The sequence below is a fragment of the Rhamphochromis longiceps genome, linkage group LG23 (assembly GCF_057381845.1).
Source record: "Rhamphochromis longiceps isolate RC_006_pf linkage group LG23, R_longiceps_female_GT1.1, whole genome shotgun sequence".
Taxonomy (NCBI): domain Eukaryota; kingdom Metazoa; phylum Chordata; class Actinopteri; order Cichliformes; family Cichlidae; genus Rhamphochromis; species Rhamphochromis longiceps.
In genome coordinates, this window is record NC_140578.1 from 34,184,260 (window position 1) to 34,203,452 (window position 19,193).

General features: G+C 41.8%; 1 protein-coding gene across 1 annotated transcript in view; it reads left to right on the top strand.

Moving 5' to 3' along the window:
- nalf1a (NALCN channel auxiliary factor 1a) overlaps window positions 1-19,193 on the top strand; it is a 50,211-nt gene continuing 31,018 nt past the window's right edge. Inside the window, exon 1 of the mRNA XM_085399191.1 lies at window positions 1-1,195. Within this exon, the coding sequence (XP_085255317.1) occupies window positions 509-1,195 (687 nt within the window). The 5' untranslated portion in view covers window positions 1-508. The remainder of the gene's footprint in view (window positions 1,196-19,193) is intronic.

A 19,193-nucleotide genomic window follows, 5' to 3' on the forward strand; every position in this document is an offset into this window, starting at 1 on the left:
CTTAGCGAACATGGCGGCAACTTGACAACGGCAGCGAGCTGAGGATGGTGAGGGCTTGAAAAAGAAAAAAAAAGAGGTCTGTCACAGGCTGTAGGCCCATCCGCCGACACAAAGGCATACAGCTTCGCCATGTTGGAAGAGGATAGCGCCTTTGTCCCTGCACGACCGAGGCCGGGGGAAACGTAAACGCGTCGGGAAGTGTTTCTAAAAACGGAGTCGAGGCTACGCAGAGGAGCGGAGCGGCGCGGCGCGGAGGAGAGCTCGGGGCGGGCGGGCGGGAGGACAGCGGCTTCACCGGTCAGCCATGGAGGATGCGGCCCGTGGTCGCCAGCGTTTGATTTCCCAACCGACCCACGCTCCTTTTAATGGGAATTACCGCTGATAGCAAAGGCAAGCCGGGACAACCCACCGCCCGACACTTGAGGGGAGGAAAACGCGAAGCGGACCCGACGTCAATGACTGTTGCGGCAGAGGAGCCCCCACGGTGGAGTCGGCCGGTTCCCAAAATATGACCAGGGGTGCTGGGACGTGTTGGCAGCAAGAAGATGACGACGGCTTCCAAATCTGGCTAGAGCCCCCCCGCGACAACCAAAAGCCATTCACCGACTCAGAGAGGGCGCAGAGATGGCGACTGTCCTTGGCATCCCTCTTGTTCTTAACCATCCTCCTCTCTGATCACCTGTGGTTCTGCGCCGAGGCCACGCTGGCCCGGACCCGGGACAAGTTCGCATCCACCCACCCTTTGTCACCTCAGACATACTCAGCACACAGCAGCCTCAGAGGAAACCCAGATGATATTTTTATAGGAAACTCTACCAAACATTTGTGGCGGCTCGAAACTTGCCACCGGGATAGTTTATCTAACGACTGCTTTACTTTCTTGGATGCCGACGAGTTGTGCAGGGGCCTTTCCGACAGAGAGGGGACGCGGGCTGTAAATATGAGCAATTTGTACCTTTCCTTTTGTAACTCCTACTCCCTGCTGGATTTGTTGTACGGCTCGACGAGTCCGGACAATTTGAACTGCAGCCTCGACGCGCTCGGCGACGGCGACGCGAACCGCTGCAGTCTGTGCGTCCAGGCGTACCAGCGCTACGACCAGCACGCCCAGGAGAAATACGAGGACTTTGAGCTCCTCACTCAAAAATACGAGCCGGGGGCATATTCGGTGAGGACGTGCATGGAGCAGTGCAAGGTAGGCTGCAAACAAACAAATAAAACCTGCAAGAAAAGAGAGGAAACAAACAAACAAACAAACAAAAGGGATGGGGTGGGAGGGTGTTGGGGAGAGGGGGGTGATGTGGTGGTGGCCATCTGTTGATTTGGGCCCGGATAGATGCCAGTTTGTGGTCCTCCTCCTCCTCCTCCTCCTCTTGTCGCCATGGAGACGGGTGACAGATTCAAGGAGACTCCCGGCTCCGGGCCTCATGTTCATTCATCTCCTCATCGTGTTTAGGCCCCATGCTAATGTGCAGATGGAGGCCGTGTGTGCGCGCCCCATCCCCACAGTCCTCCCTTTTACAAGCTTGTGCACTTCATAATACCGGAGAACGCATATGGTTAAGTAAGACCACTGGATAATTTAATGCAGTGGTCCAATTTACCCACCCCTCCAAAAACAATGTGTCTGCTCTTTAAATGTACAGGTGCCCTTGTAGCTCACCTGGTTGAGCAGGTGGCTCAGTCCGCTGCTGATCATTGTCTTCTGGTCTCCCTTATTGGCTCCCCCCCCAGGAAATGCACATTTAATTAGTCCTGCGTTTTCTAACAGCCCAGGTTGTCTTTGTCTGTTCTGTTAATCAGTTGAAATCAAAATCGCGTAAGTCTTTGGAACTACACAGCAGTATTTTACTACTTGAAGTCTAGAAGTGCTTTAAATTTCCAGATGCTGCCAGCATGTTTAGCAGCTCATTTGACCAAAAAATTGGAGTAATTATGTACCAGCCATCAAGCAGGGCCAGATCAGACCCTTCCTCGGCCCTTTTTTGGCCACTGTGCCGCATGGTTGACACTCCAATTTTATGGCCTTCTAACAGTTTAATGATCAGGAATGAGGCAGGCACCTTATGCAAACAACTCTAGGATCCCCGTGTGTGTGTTTGTGTGTTGCTGCAGTCTGCCAGGTGTTCACCACCACTGCCCCACTCCATATCAAGAGTGTTTCATTACAGTCAAGAGGTGGTTTCCCTGCCTAATGTGCCGGAAGTCTCCTTCCCGCTGCTGTTTGCTTATCTCCATATCCGCACACACACACACACACACAAGCAAACGGCCTCGCGTTGGCTCTACTGTTTGATCGTTTAACATCTCCTGACAGAGCACGGCGAGGTTAATGTGGGCTGTAATGGGTGCCCGGTTAAGAGCTGCCTCTGACAGTCAGTCGGTTCAGCACCATGGAGCTGTCCACAGTGCTGAATGGCGCTCCCCAGCTCCATTCACAGAAGCCCTGGCCAATCCCAGATGGCCTCCATTCACCCAACCAGCGGCAGAGACACAAGCACAGGCGTCAAGTGAAAAATCTAACCAGGCCATCTGCCTGCTTATACAGACCCAATGTGTGGCATGCACAGGAGCGGGGCCTAGTTTGGAAAAAGTAGCTAGGATCTAGGGGAAGGAAATGTGAAAAGGCAAACCAAATCCCTTTTGTGTGCATTTGCAGTCAGCAAACTATGATTCACTTTCTTCTTTATGTCTCTGTTCTATTGAATGTCTTAATGCTGGTAAATACAGCAGCCTTTTTTAGGTACGATAATGCATATTGTTGCATATAAACACTCTGATTCTTTGAGTGCAGAAAGGCGTTGGAGGAAGCTGCTCTTGAATTTATCTCCTGCACAACAGTGGATCAGGATTTATTTTCTTTCTTGACAGTTTTGCTGTCAGTGTTTAAAGCCAGGCTCCATATTCAGTCTGCTGTTACATGTCTCTTTATATTTCGAGTATTTGTGGGATCTTGATACATATTTGGATTAGCTACAAAAATACATACAAAAAATGGATCTGATAGATTTTTTTTGCTGAGCAAGACACTTAAAGACACATTGGATAAAAGATAGAAGTAGCACAGAGACCGATTCCAAGTCTCAAAGCCTGTATCAGAGGCTAGTTTATGACAATATAAGAACAAACTGAATGGATTTATTGTTCTGCTTAGTATTTTTAGCTGGACAAAATTTATGCATTTGTAGTGCACGTGAGGATCAACAAAAGCTACACACAATTGTTTGACAACAAACATCTCGAGGTTAACCACACTGGAATGTGATCCAAGAAAAAAAAAAAGTCAGGTTTCATCATCTGCAGTTAAAACTCTTACAATACTTACAATAAGGGGAACAATGGCAAACGTGCCTAAAAAAACATTAGTACGAAGCTGTTCATTAAAATATATTTGAGCAGTTTGTATAAATAGATGTACAAATGTACAATAAATGCAAACTCATATACAGAATAACATTCTGACCCTGTGCAGTCAACCGAGTCTATACGAGTGAGCAAAATGCACAATGTTTAAATTGAATGGCATCAAATTTAATCCGTGAAAGGGGCATCCATAAAATGGAAATCCCAGTAGGCGGTTATTATAATAGGCTACAGGAAGCAGCTCAACATTCATTCTTCAATTCTTCAATTTCTAGTGTATGAATCCAAAATGCTCTTCTTTTTAACAGTAATCTGTCTGCATTCCCACCACTTTTAGGAGTAATTGTAACCACTATTTCTATTTCTGTATGTATGTTAGGTAAATGTACCAGGGTACACTGAAAATTTTACAATGTGTGAAAATTTAACCATTCACACATGGGTAATAACTTAGTTATGTAAAATTATACTGTTCTTGACTCTTAACAGCCAGTGGAGTGACTTTTCTACAAAGGATTCAGGTCGAACTTCCAAAGGATGCAAAACTTATGCTCATTACTAAGTGCCCTGCTGCACTGCCTCTTTGTTGATGCCAGCATCAACAGTGAGCGTTACTAGCTAATAGTAGCGTAGAAAGAGTCCACTAACCTGAGTGACAAATGGCTGACTCGCAGCGCCAACAATTGGCTTCAATGTGCTACTGACAGTATCAGTTGCTAAGTTGGGTATCAAGTCTGTGTTAGCAGTCAAGCTAATGTTAGCTACAGGGATGTGCAGAACTAGTTGACTAAGCGACTAATGGTTGCTGTTGTCAGTAGTCGGGACCAGACGTACTAGTCGTTAAATCTAATTGTTAACATTTGAATTGATGCCCAGTCCTAAATGTTATGCAGCCAGCTGCCACCAGATAGAGCACTTAATTTAAGAAACACCATGAATGGATCTTTTTGTCAACAGTATTAGAGATCACAGATACAAGCGGTGAAAATGAGCTTTTTCCGAAGGGTGGATGGGCTCTCCCACAGCGATAGGGTGAGGAGTTCAGTCAATCGGGAGATGCTCAGAGTAGAGCAGAGTAGTCCTCCACATTGAAAGGAGCCAGCTGAGGCTGTTGCCTCCTGACTTTTTGTTTTTTTCAAAAGATATTTCAGTAATACACGAGCATCTTTTGTAGTAATATCTTTTCATATCATATTTAACATCAGCTTATTTTATGTGTTTTTCTTCTTCCCTGTCTGTTTGGAGTATTATGTACAACACTCATAATGGGCCAGTCGCATAGCTCATTATTGAAGAAGTCATATATTAATGGATTCAAATGCCTTTGTTTAAACAGTTTTTGGCATTAAATTATTTTCAAATTGAACGTTATATCTGAATGTTTCTTAGTGTAAGACTAGTCGTTTAGCCTAATTGATTTTTTCAAGTAAAAGATTAGTTGCCAGGATTATCCCTAGTGATCTAATATTAGCTAAAAGAAAGCCAGCTTTATCTACCAAAACCGGTTTGACCTAACCGGCTAAACCCAGCTAAACCAACAGCAACATCAGCAGTGTGTTTCATTCATATAGAATTTTTTTTCTCTCCCGGCTCAGAACCGACTCAGTGCTGTTGTTTTTCAGACTAATGTTAGCTAAAGCTAGTGTGCTTGCTCACATGCAAAAATACTGTCTTGAGTGGACAAAGCTAGCTGTTTTATCCAAACACCCAGGGCTGATCTGGCATCTTGGCTGTCCATTTTCACATTACTTTATGAATTTAATGTTACTAACCAACCATCACCAGATTTGTGCAGTGTAGATAAGTTACAGCAGACTCACTGTATGTCACTAGCAAAATCATATCTGAGTATAAAGGTTAGTTGACTAGTCTGCCATATTTGCTTCATCAGCCAGGCTGTGGGTGTCATTGATAATACGAGTGTTAAGGAGGTTGTTAGGTCCACGAGTTGGACTAAATGATATCTGGAGAAAATAAGAATGTAGAGTCACAGTGTAAAGGAAAATAAACAGCTGATCTTGCACACTTATGGCAGGAAACTTCAATATTCCAATATTGAAGTTTCCTGCCATAAGTGTGAGACGGCTGTGCGTTTTACTCCAGCCGCCATGTCTGACATTCTTTCTTCTCCCCTGCTGAACTGAAGCCCTGCTCATGATTTCATGTTTTAGCCACTGCCAGTCTTCAGGCCCATTCTTCACACTCACCTCTTGGCATTTGAAGGGAAAACAGTCATTTAGTCAAGCTGCTAATTTCTTTAACAATGACCCTTTTCAGTCACCTTCTAGATTATAGGGTTGCCCGAGTCCTCCGTATGGTACAGAAAGAGCAGCATGACTCAAAGGATAATATCGAGCTCTTGTTGAGTTAATGGCTACCTGCCTCGGAGAAACCTAGCGGTTCAACTTGTGTGCCCGCTCAGATGGAAAAGTGTGAAAACATTAAACAAACAGAGGCCTGAATCACTGTCTGGTGCACGGTTAACAGTGCAGACAGGTACAGCAGGCGTTTGCTGCAGGACAGTCTCTGACATTTCGAGCGAGGATATTTGAGAGTCGCGTTTGTTGTGCAGGAGTGTCTCCAGTGGTCCGCAGGTGGTGCTTTGATTCCTCTCGCCTGAGGTGAAACATCACACAGCAGACACGGCCAGTGTGCTGTTCCTCACAATGGGATCCTCCATCATCGGACTCTGTGAAAACCCACCATTCATCCTGACAGCAGGGCGGGCTTAGAACATACAAACCGGGGCAGATGCACTGAGCAGCGGTATTTTCCAGCTTTTGTTTTTTTCTTTTTTTTTTCATCCCGAGCGTGAACCAACATGTCAGACTCAGTCAGAGTTTTACAGGAAACAGCGAAGCTCTCCAGAAAGCATTTGACTGGAAAATGACTGTTAGCTAACAAAGGCAAGGGGTCACAGTAATTAGGGTGTTCCCTACTCTGGAAGCAGGTGCACGAAACTCACGGTTTGCTATGAGCCTTGTTTTTAAAGTGGTGTTCAGTAAGTTTTGTAAAAGCTGGGAAAATGAGAAGACCGGTTGTCTGTCTCTATGTTAGCCCTGTGAGACTGGCGACCTGTCCAGGGTGTACCCTGTCTCCTTCCCTCCCAGTGCTGGGACACGCTCCAGCCTCCTCGCAACTCGATTCTGGACAGTATTTAAAAGAAATCATGCTATGTTCAGTGAGAGTTGAAACTAGAGATTGACTCTGTGAACTCGTCAGAAAAATCTTTACTGAGGTCACAGTTTGAGGGAGCCAGAGACTCATTGTAACCATAGATCTCTATAAAACCAGACTTCTTATTGAAACCAGAGGAATTCTCAAGAAAGTTCATTTGTGTGGCATATTTTAAATGACCTCAATTGACCAAAGTGCTGTAAAAGCTATTCAGAATGTACACTGTAAATATACATATATATATATATATATATATTTTTATATATATATATATATATATATATATATATATATATATTAGGGGTGGGGGAAAAATCGATACTGTGTAGTATCGTGATATTTTGTTTGCTAATAATGTATCGATACAGGGACAGCAGAAATCGATATTTTGTTACAAAAAAGTTTTTGTGGACTGGAACATGCTCCGACTTCAGAGCATGTTGATCCTTTTTCTGAGCAAGAACCCTGACATTCCTTCACTGTCCAAATGTGTTTAACTTTTTTTTTTGCAGCAATAAACATGACAGTTTACTTATCCATCCATCCATCCATCCATTCGCTACCGCTTATCCTTTTCAGGGTCGCGGGGGGCGCTGGAGCCAATCCCAGCTGTCATAGGGCGAGAGGCGGGGTACACCCTGGACAGGTCGCCAGTCTGTCGCAGGGCTCACAGTTTACTTATTTTAAGACATATTTTATTTTAATTAAGTTTAAAACTTTTTTATTTAATGTAAAATTATATTTTGTTTTAATTTACTTTCAAATTCTTCAGTTGCTGAATGGGCTGCATGGTTTTCATAAATTGCATAGTTCAGAATAGCTATAATTGTACCAGATGGTTGCATTCAGTTAAGTTGGACTAGACTGTAATACAAACCGTTCAGTTTGTCAACAATAAAACTGACTGAAATGAGAGAAAGACTGAGTGTGAGACTTTGATATTAGATAAAATGAATATTGATAAAGTTTACCTTTATGTACAGAATCTGAATATTGCAAAATATTTTTAAAAAATTGCAATAACATCGTATCGTGCGTTAAGTATTGTGATAATATCGTATCGTGGGATGTATGGTGATTCCCACCTCTAATATATATATATATATATATATATATATATATATATATTAGATGGGTTTTTAAAAGTGTTTTAAAACGATTAAGAGACTTGGCAGCTCTTATGTGAAAAGATAAGTTGTTCCAAAGATTAGGAGCCACCACCGAAAAGGCTCTCTCGCCTCTGCTTTCAAGCCTGCATCTAGAAAGAGCACAGACCTCGGTGCTACTGCAGGATTGTATGCCTTCAAAAGTTCTGTTAAGTGAGGGAGCGCCAAACTACTGAGATCCTTAAAAACAAGCAATAAAAATTTAAACTGGATCCTGAAATGTACTGGAAGCCAGAGGAAGGAGGCCAGTATAGGTGAGCTGCTGCTTGGAGGTGATAATGACTGGATTATTCTCTCAAAATCATGTGGCACGACGTAGGTAAAGGTAACCTCACTGAGGAGCCTGAACTTGATATAGACTTCTGCAGGAAATCAACGTCTTTCTCAGGAAGTGCACGAGAGGTTATTTGGAAGTTTACAGCTTTACAGCTAAAAGGAGTTTCCCGTTATGTCACAATTACAGTACAGTTTACAGTTAAAGCATAATTCATGCATTAGTTGAAAGAAGCTGAGCTTAACAAGAGAGCTAATCTGTTTATCACACTGTCAAAAATCACAACAAGGTTCCTTGCAACCGGATGACAGCAATCGGCTAAGGGTGTTTCCTCCAAGTTTGTGTTTTGCATTTGTTCAGATTGAGGAATTTCATCTTCAGCCGTCATTCTTACTTTTGATCTTTTAAAAAGATTGCAGGTTAGCAACACTTCTGTATTGGCATTGCTTTAGAGGCTCAGAAGCTCCAAATATCTTTCATGGATTAGAGATATTTCGGGTTCTGGCTTCACCAGTTATGGCCAATTACGTTGTTTGTTTAATCAAATACGGCTGGACCATATCATACTGTTCACGGTAATAATGTTGGGCAATGATAAGAAAATGAAATAACGTGATAGAATATGGGTAAAACGCTCATGCGCAGTGCCTTTGTTTTCATACGCACATGGCGGAAAAAGCATGGCGGCGACGGAGAATGAGAAGGACGGAAGCGGATCGTTGAATGAAACAGATGAACCAGAATTGGTTTGTCAAAATGCTGCAACTACAGTGGTGTGGAACTGGTTTGGCTTTCTTCCGTCAGATACACAACAAAGCACTATTTTTGGTAGAGCATGCTAGCGAGCCGTCGTTATTACCGTGTTTTTCGGAAAATGCGGCACAGTTAAAATCAGTCCTTTGATTTTCTGAAAAATCGACCGTGCCCCTTATAATCCCGAGTGCCTTATTTATGTAATTCTGGTTGTGTTTACTGACCCCGAATCAATTTTATGTGGTAAAAAAATCTGTCAAAAATGTTTTAGTACGACTTTGCTAAGCTACAAAGCCGCACTGCTTGATGGATTGTCGGAGCATTACTGCTACCATAGTCGGGAGCCTCGCGGAGTGATACGTACTGTGCTTCAACATAATATTACCGTATTGTGTGTGTATAACCTCTTTTTAAGTTTTGTGTATATTATACATGGTTAGGATATGCTCAGGATATGATGGCCCATTTCCCCTGGAAATGTCTTTTGGTTAAATTATCAGCAAGGAATTTGCATTTGCACTGTTAAATTTGTATATAGCTTTAATTTACATAAACCAGCTGCTTGTTTAAGTGAAAATACATTGATGGGATTTTTTTGCACTAATAAAGTTGTGAAGTTGTAAAGTATTTTGTCTTGCATCAATTATATCGTCAGTTATATTGTTATCGCAAATTTGCAAATATATATCGTGATAAATATTTTTGGCCATATTGCGCTGCCCTATAATCAAATTTGAATTCTCCTTACAATGTCCTAACAAGCATCATGTTGGATTCAGTAAGACTGCAAACTTGTGTCTGAGCCCATAAACATTTCACTGTAAACATCTATACAACTTTTTGTAATAAGAATGCTGGTTTTAGGCATTTAAGTTTCTTGAAGACGTTTCATCTGAGAAGCTTCCTCAGTTCTAAGAGCAACTGGTAGAGAGTCCCCGATTTTGATCATCTTCCTAATCACACGAGCCAGGTTGTGAAAACAGGTGTAGGTCACAATCAGCCAAGGTTTCGGGTGAACCCATTGTGAAACCTAGCCCCACCCTATCATGTGAGGTCAAATGGCCCAGGATGTGAGTGGGTGTTAAGGTGTCTTGGAAGGGATCTCAAAACTGGATTATAGATGGCAGACAGTTGGTGTCGCAAGCCACCTCCTCTGTTCAAAGATAGTCGTTCACAGTGGAAATAGATGGCTTTTTTAGGCACTTTCACAATGGCTTCACTTTTCAGGCCTTGATCCAGAGGCTAAAGTTGGCTCAAACGTTAAAGATGTGCAAATTACTGTTGAATGCGTTCATTTTAATGAGCCTAGCCTTATTTCCAGTTGCATGGAGTTACTTGCTCAGTAATAAGAAAATAATACCCACAGCATGGTTACACACTTTTTTCCCCCTTCTCATCTCTGCGATGCCTTCATGGGGCAGATGTAAATAAAGCTGGAGTTGTGGTATTCCGCATGTAGCCTGGAATATAGAAGAGGAGCAAGCATTAATGGATTAGTGTTTTCTTAAGTGGCAGGTCATTTCAAATGTAACATTTCAAACAGCTCAACAAATAAATCACCAAACACACAAACTCTTTCTGCGCAGTGTGTCTGCTCAAAACGTTAATGTGCTCCACTCTAAGAGATAAAGATGCAAGAAAGCCAGGACAGGAGAGGAAGAGGAGATTATTTTCAAAGCTTATGGAGTCACAGCAAGTGAAGTTTGATAAACTGGAAAATGAAAGCTTACAAGCGACGTATTATTTCACTTTGGAGATTTTCAATTCAGATGTGTTGTGGAATTATTATACAAACTCATACTAAGCTGGAGTTTTATAAAGCTTGCATGGATATAGTGTACCGTGCAGTTTTGTGCAGGTTAGTTTGCAGTACTGTGGAGAAGTTTACTGCAGTGACTGGTACAGAGCTGGCTGTGGTTCTCAGGTCAATGCTAGGCTACATCAAGGGTAGCGGACACTAACTTATATTTAAGGTGGTGATGTTAATTAGATTCACCCAGTTTTTATAGAGCTTATTAATTGAAAAATCAGCAATGCGATTCTTGTTGAATGCAGCTGGCTGAATGCACAAAGAGCAGTGAATATTGCAGTATTATAACAGGTCAACTGATCACAGCCCAGACAAAGAAAAATCTACTGGAGATCACAAAACAAATTACCGTATTTCCCGGACTACAAAGCGCACCTGAATATTAGCCGCACAAGCTAAAATCAGGGGGAAATCCTGTTTTGTACATACATTAGCCGCACCTGACTAAAAGCCGCAGGTGTTTCAATGTTGACTTATCATATGTAAGAGAATATGCACAAAGGGAATTGTCAGGAAAGAGATGGCTGTTTGGAGACACACCCCTTTTATTAATATTTTGAAAAACAAGTTATGGGTACATATTTGCACAGCTTTTTAGGTATATGTAAAAGTAGCGGTAATTACAAGTATGAAACATGTACTGTGCTTCATAAATGAGTAACAAATGTAGTACATAACAATAACCTACAGCACACCAGAAAAATAGATTCGGACTACCTTTTAGGCTCAGGTGCAGTGACACGGCTTTAACAAGAAGAAAAGTCAGTCATTCACCACCATCTTTCTCTTCTTCCTGCGCACTGAAACCACCAAAGTCCTCTTCTCCAGTGTCGGAGACGAACAGGCTCAGGATCGCTTCGTCATCCACTCTCAGCTTCTTTCCTTCGTTGTCACTTTCAAAACCAAACAAATCCTCGTTGTCAGTGTCAGAGTCGAACACCCTCAGAAGGGCCGTGGTGTCCTCTCCATCATGCAGCAGTCCAGCCCTTCGAAATCCGTTGGTGATCCTGGATGTTTTCACACTTTTCCACGCTGTCAGATTCCACCGGTGGAGTTGAGCATGACTTGCTTTTCGCAAGTTTATTGCCGCTCGTCATCCACGACTCCCGCTGAACGTGTAGCGCTACTTGTACGGCACTATGTTGCCTGGCAGATGGACATGTGACCAACATACCACTCTTGAACCCCGATACTGTGTGTCTGATCACATGCCCTTCCGCCAGGCAACGTAGTGCCGTACAACAGCGGAACAAACAAAACAAATCGTCTTACGATATGACAAAAATCATGGATAATCCATAGAAAAGCCGCACCTGACTAAAAGCCGCAGGGTTCAAAGCTTGTGCAAAAAGTAGCGGCTTATAGCCCGACAATTACGGTATTATGCGACTTACTTACTTAGAATTACTACTAAGTAATTCTTTGCCCCACCTGATGTAGGGTTCCCCCACCTTCCTATTTGTTGGTAGTCAATGATTTCACTAAAACCACAAAGGGCTACATCTACATCTTTTATACACAGTGTTCAAGTCTGGATTTGGCACTGTTTGAATTTGGTGATATGTGATGGGTTATTTTGTCACTGTAAGTACAGTCTGGTTTGCCTTAGACGTGTTTAGAAGTTGTTTTTCACCTTTATAGCCACACAGGGGACGTTAAACTGGGACTTTAAACAGTAAATGTTGGCATTTTTGCTTAAAATATACTAACATAATGATAGGATGCATGGTTTGATTCAGAATCCTGATGTTTTGCTGTTTGTAATGAAAGGTAATCCAACTGAGCAAAATAGGAAGCATCCCAGTGGGGCTGCACACCTCTCGGAAGGGCTCTGTTATCTTCATTTCCAGCTTTTATACATGTTTTTAATCTTCAATTCTGCGATTTCCCACCAGAAATGATGAGCCTGCATCTAAGTGCATAGTTTAAGCCAGAAACTTAAGTAAAAGGATGCGTTATATTCACCCAAATAATGCTCCATTAAGAATTCTTTAATACAATTAAATACTGCTTTTCAGGTAGTTTTAATGTATTACGTTGAACAGTGCTGGAAGTGAAAGCAATTATGAACCATAATGATATATCCACCGGGCAGCATGGTAGTAGCACGGTGGTTAGCACTGTTGCCTCACAGCAAGAAGGTCCTGAGTTCAATTCATAATAACAATAATAATGTAATTGGATAATCCAAATTGCCACTAGGTGTGAATGTGCGAGTGAATGTGAGTGTGAATGGTTGTCGGTCCTTGTGTGTTAGCCCTGCGACAGACTGGCGACCTGTCCAGGGTGTACCCTGCCTCTCGCCCTATGACAGCTGGGATAGGCTCCAGCGCCCCCCGCGACCCTGAAAAGGATAATCGGAAGCGAATGGATGGATGGATGAATAATAATGTATACTTTATTAATCCCATAGGGGATTAGTCCTAGGTCTTTCTGTGTGGACTTTGCACGTTCTCCCCGTCATTGCGTGAGTTTTCTCTAGGTACTTTGATTTCCTCCCACAGACTAAAGGCAAGCAGGAAGTGAGGTTAGGTTAACTGGTCATTTGGAACTGCCCAGAGGTGTGAATCTGAATGCGAATGGCTGTCTGTCTCTGTGTTAGCGCTGTGACAGACTGGTGACGTGTACCCTGCCTCTCACCCTAAGACAGCTGGAATAGGTTCCAGCCACCCCATGACCCTGAAAAGGAGAAGAGGAAGAGCTTCAGGGAACAAACTGATGGCTGGACTTTCTCCTTGATTTTCCGGTAGAGTGCAGAATAAATAGTTCCATTCCATTAGTTAAACTAAGTCCTCCAAGTCCTGAAGTAGCAAAGCAACCACCATGTTAGACTGTTAGTCTGATGTTCTTTTTATGAAATGCTGTGTTAACTTTTTACCAGATGCAACAGGACTCAAACCTTCCAAAAAGTTCAGCTTTTGTCTCATCAGTTTATGGAATATTTTCCCCAAACGTCTAAAATGTGAGACGAGCCTTTGCGTTGCTTTTTGGTCAGCAGAGGTTTTCACTTTGCAGTCCTTTAGATGTTGTCCTGGGTTCTTTTGTGACCTTGTAGATGAGTCGTCGCAGAGTCCTTGGAGTAATTGGAGATCGGTCACTCCTGAAAAAGTTTGCCAATAATCCAAGTTTTTTCCATTTCTGGATTTGTGGCTCCATCTGTGGTTTGCTCGAGTCCCAAAGCCTTAGAAGTGGCTTTGTAACCCTTTTAAGACTGATAGATGTCACACACTTTGTTCCTCAGCTTCTTCAGATTGTGGTGTGATGTGTTACTTTTTGAGGCCTTTCTAAATGTTAACAGATGTTTTTACCTGAAAACCATAAAGTCATGCACTTCACACATCTGCAATGGAAAAGTTTTTATCTTTTATTATTGAGCCTTATCAGCTCACAACAATAACTCAGTCAGCTGGCTAGTTACACACACTCAGTAGTCTGTTTGTGTTTTTTATTATTACTGTAATCACAATCATCCAAAAAGATGCAAAAATGTGTAAGTGATAAATGAAATAAAAATTTCTTGAGGAGGCCCTCAATAAAAAAGCCCTTAGGCTAATCTCATCTTAATTTGGACCTTCAAAATTTCTTCTGTTCTTGACACAACGACATAAAAATATCTGCTGTTTTTTACTGAATCGCTGGGAAATATGCTTCAGGAAGAATAATGAATTAACGGCACAGGTGTCTGCACCGTTGTTCCTCCTGGGTAATTTTACTCATTTGTGGATTTGAAAGCAGAACTCTCGGCACCTGCATGGAAAGTAATCACAGAGTCTGTGGAAGTAAAAAACTTTTCCTGCTTGTATTAGGGTTTCTGTTATTTCTCTGTTGCTGCTGGTTATTTGGCTGCTTTTTGTACTACACCTCATCATTTCGGAACACAATCCCTGACCAGTCCTTCCACAAATTCATCTCCTCCGCCCCTCCCTTCAGGTCCGATTGAAAGTCTAATCTTAGCCGGTGTTGTGTGCAAATGGAAAGGAGGACAGCATCCACAGCATCCTCCCTCTTTACATCCTTGTCAACCGCACACATCTGCATTGATCTCAGGGACGGGTGGCAGTGATATCAAGAGGTTGATCCCTATTGATTTGAGCCTAGCGCTGCATGTTCACACGTCCTTCATTTGATAGTGGGCAGCTCCTCTGACCAAAATAGGGCAGCTGCTGAGCTCAGTGAAGACATCACGTTATTATCTGAACCTGTCTGATTGTGCCATTCGATCTGGGAACAAACGTGTGTTTCAGAGGAGGGCATGTACAGTTTATAAAGAGACCGGTGTTAGAGTATCAGCCACCTCATCTGTTATCTCTCAACCTGCAACATGGACAGCTATGCAATTGTGCAGCAAATGATGTGTAACAACAAGGATATCAGCTCTCAGATGGGGGGGCCTTGAAACTAAACCTAAACACAGATGGAGCTCAGTGAAGTAATGTGTTTTCCTGTTAGGGTTTGGAAAAGGCTTATGCACTACATTTTGAAGAAGAAATCAGCAAAATCTCATCACAGTTGAATATACATTAAAACCAGTGTGATACTTTTACTTTACTATATGTTGGATGGACTTCTCCTTTCACACAGTCATCTGATTTTAAGATGAGATTGTCCTGTAAAGACTGTCCCACCTATCTTAGCTGTTGTTTTTCATAATTACCTTGCTCAATTGAGAATGATCCATATTGCATGTAATTTATCATATTATTTCTCTTGATTGCAGGCATGGTTGTAAAAGTATCTGGTCAGCTGTGTCCCTGTGTTAGCCCTTAGACAGCAAAACAAGACCAATTTCTCTGCAGGCCGATAATATTAGCTGATCTTAGCTATTTGCCAGTTTATTGGTATCTGCATTTACACCAGTGAATACATGAAAATTAAAGAAGTGACAGGATAAACACCCTTCAACTATGTTATGAGTATTGACTTTACATAGTTTGTCCACCAGAGGCACTCCTTTTAGCAACATATATGTTTGGACAAACACAACCAGCTGATCCAGGCCGAGCGTAAATGAGTATATAAATAATTACATTTATATGCAGGAAAATCTTTTTACTTTTTGTGCATCTGAAAGAAAAACAAATGTTAGCCAATATATTGACATATCTAATTTTTAATCACAAAATTTGGATTAAAAATCCTATATCGATCAGGATCTAATACAGTGTAACAGATGGATGTAGATTCCTGTTCTGAAAGTGAAGCCATCGTGGGAGTCTTTAAAGACAGCATACTTTTTAATGGTGAACAAGGGCGATCCAAATATTCCCTTCCCTAGTGCTCAGTCGCTAGTTTCAGGTCATGTTGAATAAAACTTGATTTGTTTTCTAAATCCTCAGAGTCAGAATGGAGGGTTATTAATGTTATGCTGAATAGCCAACAACTTGACTCTGAGCTTCGCAGTCAGATCCTCTCAGTTGTCCTGTCCGGTTTCAAAATAAGAAGATGGTGACAGCAAAGCAAAAATGTTGACTGACTACTGCCTCTGCTTTAGTTGGATAACTGGTGGACAAATGAACACATGGACTAAGAATGCTGATATTTGGAAAGGATATTCTGATCCCAATCCAGAAATCTCAATATGGGTGATAACGGATTGCTAGCACTAGCACTAGCATTGTATAGTGAAGGCAAAGTAGAGGATCGTTGTATGTTTGCAGCAGAATCTGACTTAACCGCTAAATCTGGTCATGTGAGTCGGCATGAATGAAAGGCTCCGTCGGTGCCTCTACCATTGACGTCTCTTGCTCTGCCTCACTCACGTGTTGTTGAGTGGCATTTGTGCATCTGTGTGAAAGCACAGACAAGACAAACTAGCTTGCCTAAACGACAGCAGCGTGCAAAGTTAAGACTCTCACACTGAGCTGAAGCGAAACTGGGGCAAATAAAGTAGGTAGAAACTGTAAAAGCAAGTTTAAATTATTTGCTTTGTTCCCGTTGGCATTTATTATTTAGAGTAACTAACATTTCAGTGGAATTTGATGTATTTATTTGCTGCATTGTACTGTGCAAAGTGGAGCCTTTCTTGAACAAATGACCCCTGGAACTGGCAAAAAAGATGCATTGCTATCTTTCCGAGGATGGCTGGGACACCAAGACATCTGTGGGAAAAAAGGAACTATTCTTTACTGTGCTTATTATTTTCTCTTCTAATGAATTACTCATTTAGTCTTCAATAAATGTGATAAAATGTCTGATGCAGTTTCTCAGTAATTGAGGCTTGGGCTGGGCCATATTATACCCTTCACGGTAATACCGGTATAATGTTAGGCAACGATAAAAAAAGAAAATATCGCGATAGAATATGGGTAAAACGTGCATGCGCAGTGCCTTTGTTTACATACGCACGTGTTCCGAAAAAGCATGGCGGCAACGGAGAATGAGAAGGGGGAAAGCGGATCGTTGAGTGCAATGGCTGAACCAGAATAGGTTTGTAAAAATGATGCAACTTCAGTGATGTGGAACTGGTTTGGTGTTTGTCCGTCAGATACCCACCAAAGGACATTTTTTTGTAGAACATGCAAGCGGCCGTCGTTATTACCATATTTGTCTGACTAAGGTGCTCGTAAATCTGGGAGTAATCTGGGTCCCAAACTCCGTCCACTTCAGGTCCCAAAGTCAAACGAACACTGTGGCACATTGAGAGTTCAAAGCTGTCTAAATTATTTCACCTTTAATAAAATGATCAGAACTGCTGCTTTACCAGGTGTAACAATTAAGTTTAACATCCAAGCATCCATGAAAACAGAATTTATTACATTTAACGGAGTTAGAAGTTAGCGGAAGTTAGCTCGCTAGTTTCGCTAGCTACCTAAGCATGATATCCAGTTGTTCAGTCTGACGTCACTAGCCGTGTCTGGACCTAAACTCCACTGCAGGTCCATATATCAAACGATCACTATGGCATTACTGAGAGTTGAAAAACTGTCTAAAGTCTTTCATCTTTAATAAAATGATCAGCGTTCTGCTCTACCAGGTGTAACAATTGAGTTTAACATCCAGGCATCCATGAAAACGGAATTTATGACATTTAACGGAGTTAGAGGTTAGCAGGGAGTTAGCTCGCTAGCTTCTATCTAAATACAATATAGCATGTCCTGACTGCGGGGTTTTGGAAACAAATTAAAACGTATAGCTCTGTTATCACTTCCAACATAAATGAACACAGAAAACTAAAAAGCAGTGACGTTTGTCGGGTTACTGAAGTTGGGCTAGCTGGTATATAATGATGTGCTACGTGACCGCTAGCGACACAGCTATGTTAGCATAATATAAACAAGCTAACTTTTTTCCCACTGGATAAAAGTTAATGTGAGTGTTCTCGGTGGTCAGGAACAAATGTAATCGCATGGCAGGATGCTGTAAAAGGACCAAACTTCAGCCAGGAGAACAACTGAGATAATCCATCCATAATACGAGGTTAGTCATTCATATACTGCTGCATGGGCTGGGCTGTAGTTACATCCTAAGGTTTTAAAAACTGAGCTTAAATAAATGATTAGCGGTAATAAAAGCCGAGGGAGGTCAACAGTGATCGCTGACTGTTTTAGGAGCTTTTTGAGATTAAATAGAAGAAAATACATAACATTAAACATGTTAACAACACAAATGCCATATTAAACGCAGACTACTTTAGGCCCGGAAGTAGGATTCGTCGCGTCATCACTGAACAATCGGATAGCATGTTCTGACTGAGAGATTTCTGAAAAAATTAAAATGTACAGCTCTGCTATCACTTCCAACATAAATGAAGACAGGAAACTAAACAGCAGGTACGTTTGTAGGGTTACTGAAGTTGGGCTAGCTGGTATATAATGATGTGCTACGTGATCGCTAGCGACACAGCTATGTTAGCATAGTAAAAACAGTGAAGCTGCAGGATGAACGCAAACACTTTTCCACTCGATAAACGTAAGGGTTTCTGATGGTTAGAGACAAATGCAATCGCATGGCAGGATGCTGTAAACGGACCAAACTTCAGTCTGAGATAATCCAGCCACAATACGAGGTTAGTCATTAATATACTGCAACAACATGGGAATAGAGCAGCTGTGATAGAATACAGCATTAAGGAATCAATGGTACAGAAGTGGAGGAAGCAAGAAGTATGAGTTGAATAAAGTTTGATTTATCTGACTGCTTTGTTTCGCTTAATGTGCCTTATAATCCCGTGCACCTTGTGGTCCGAAAAATACGTATTTGACTTTTTTATTTGGCACACTGCAGTTAAATGTTGCAAAGCACCTCTTTTTAACTTCAGTGGATATTGTACATGGTTATGCTCAGGATATATCCACCCATTTCTACTGGAAATTTCAGTAAGAAATTTGCATTTGCACTGTTAATTTTTTATATAGCTTTAATGCACATAAAAAACAGCTGCTTGTTTAAGTGAAAATAAATGGATGGGTTTTTTTGCGCTAGTAAAGTTGTGGAGTTGTATTTTGTCTCCCATTAATTATATTGTCAGTTATATTGTTATCGCAAATTTTCAAATATATATCGTGATAAATATTTTTGGCCATATCGCCCTGCTCTAATTGAGGCTGTCTCTTGAATTGTCTTATTTTGTACAAAATAAGATTTTACAGAAATATGGGGAAAAGGGGGCAAACTCCAGCCAGACACTGCATCACCTGTCACCTAATTTTCT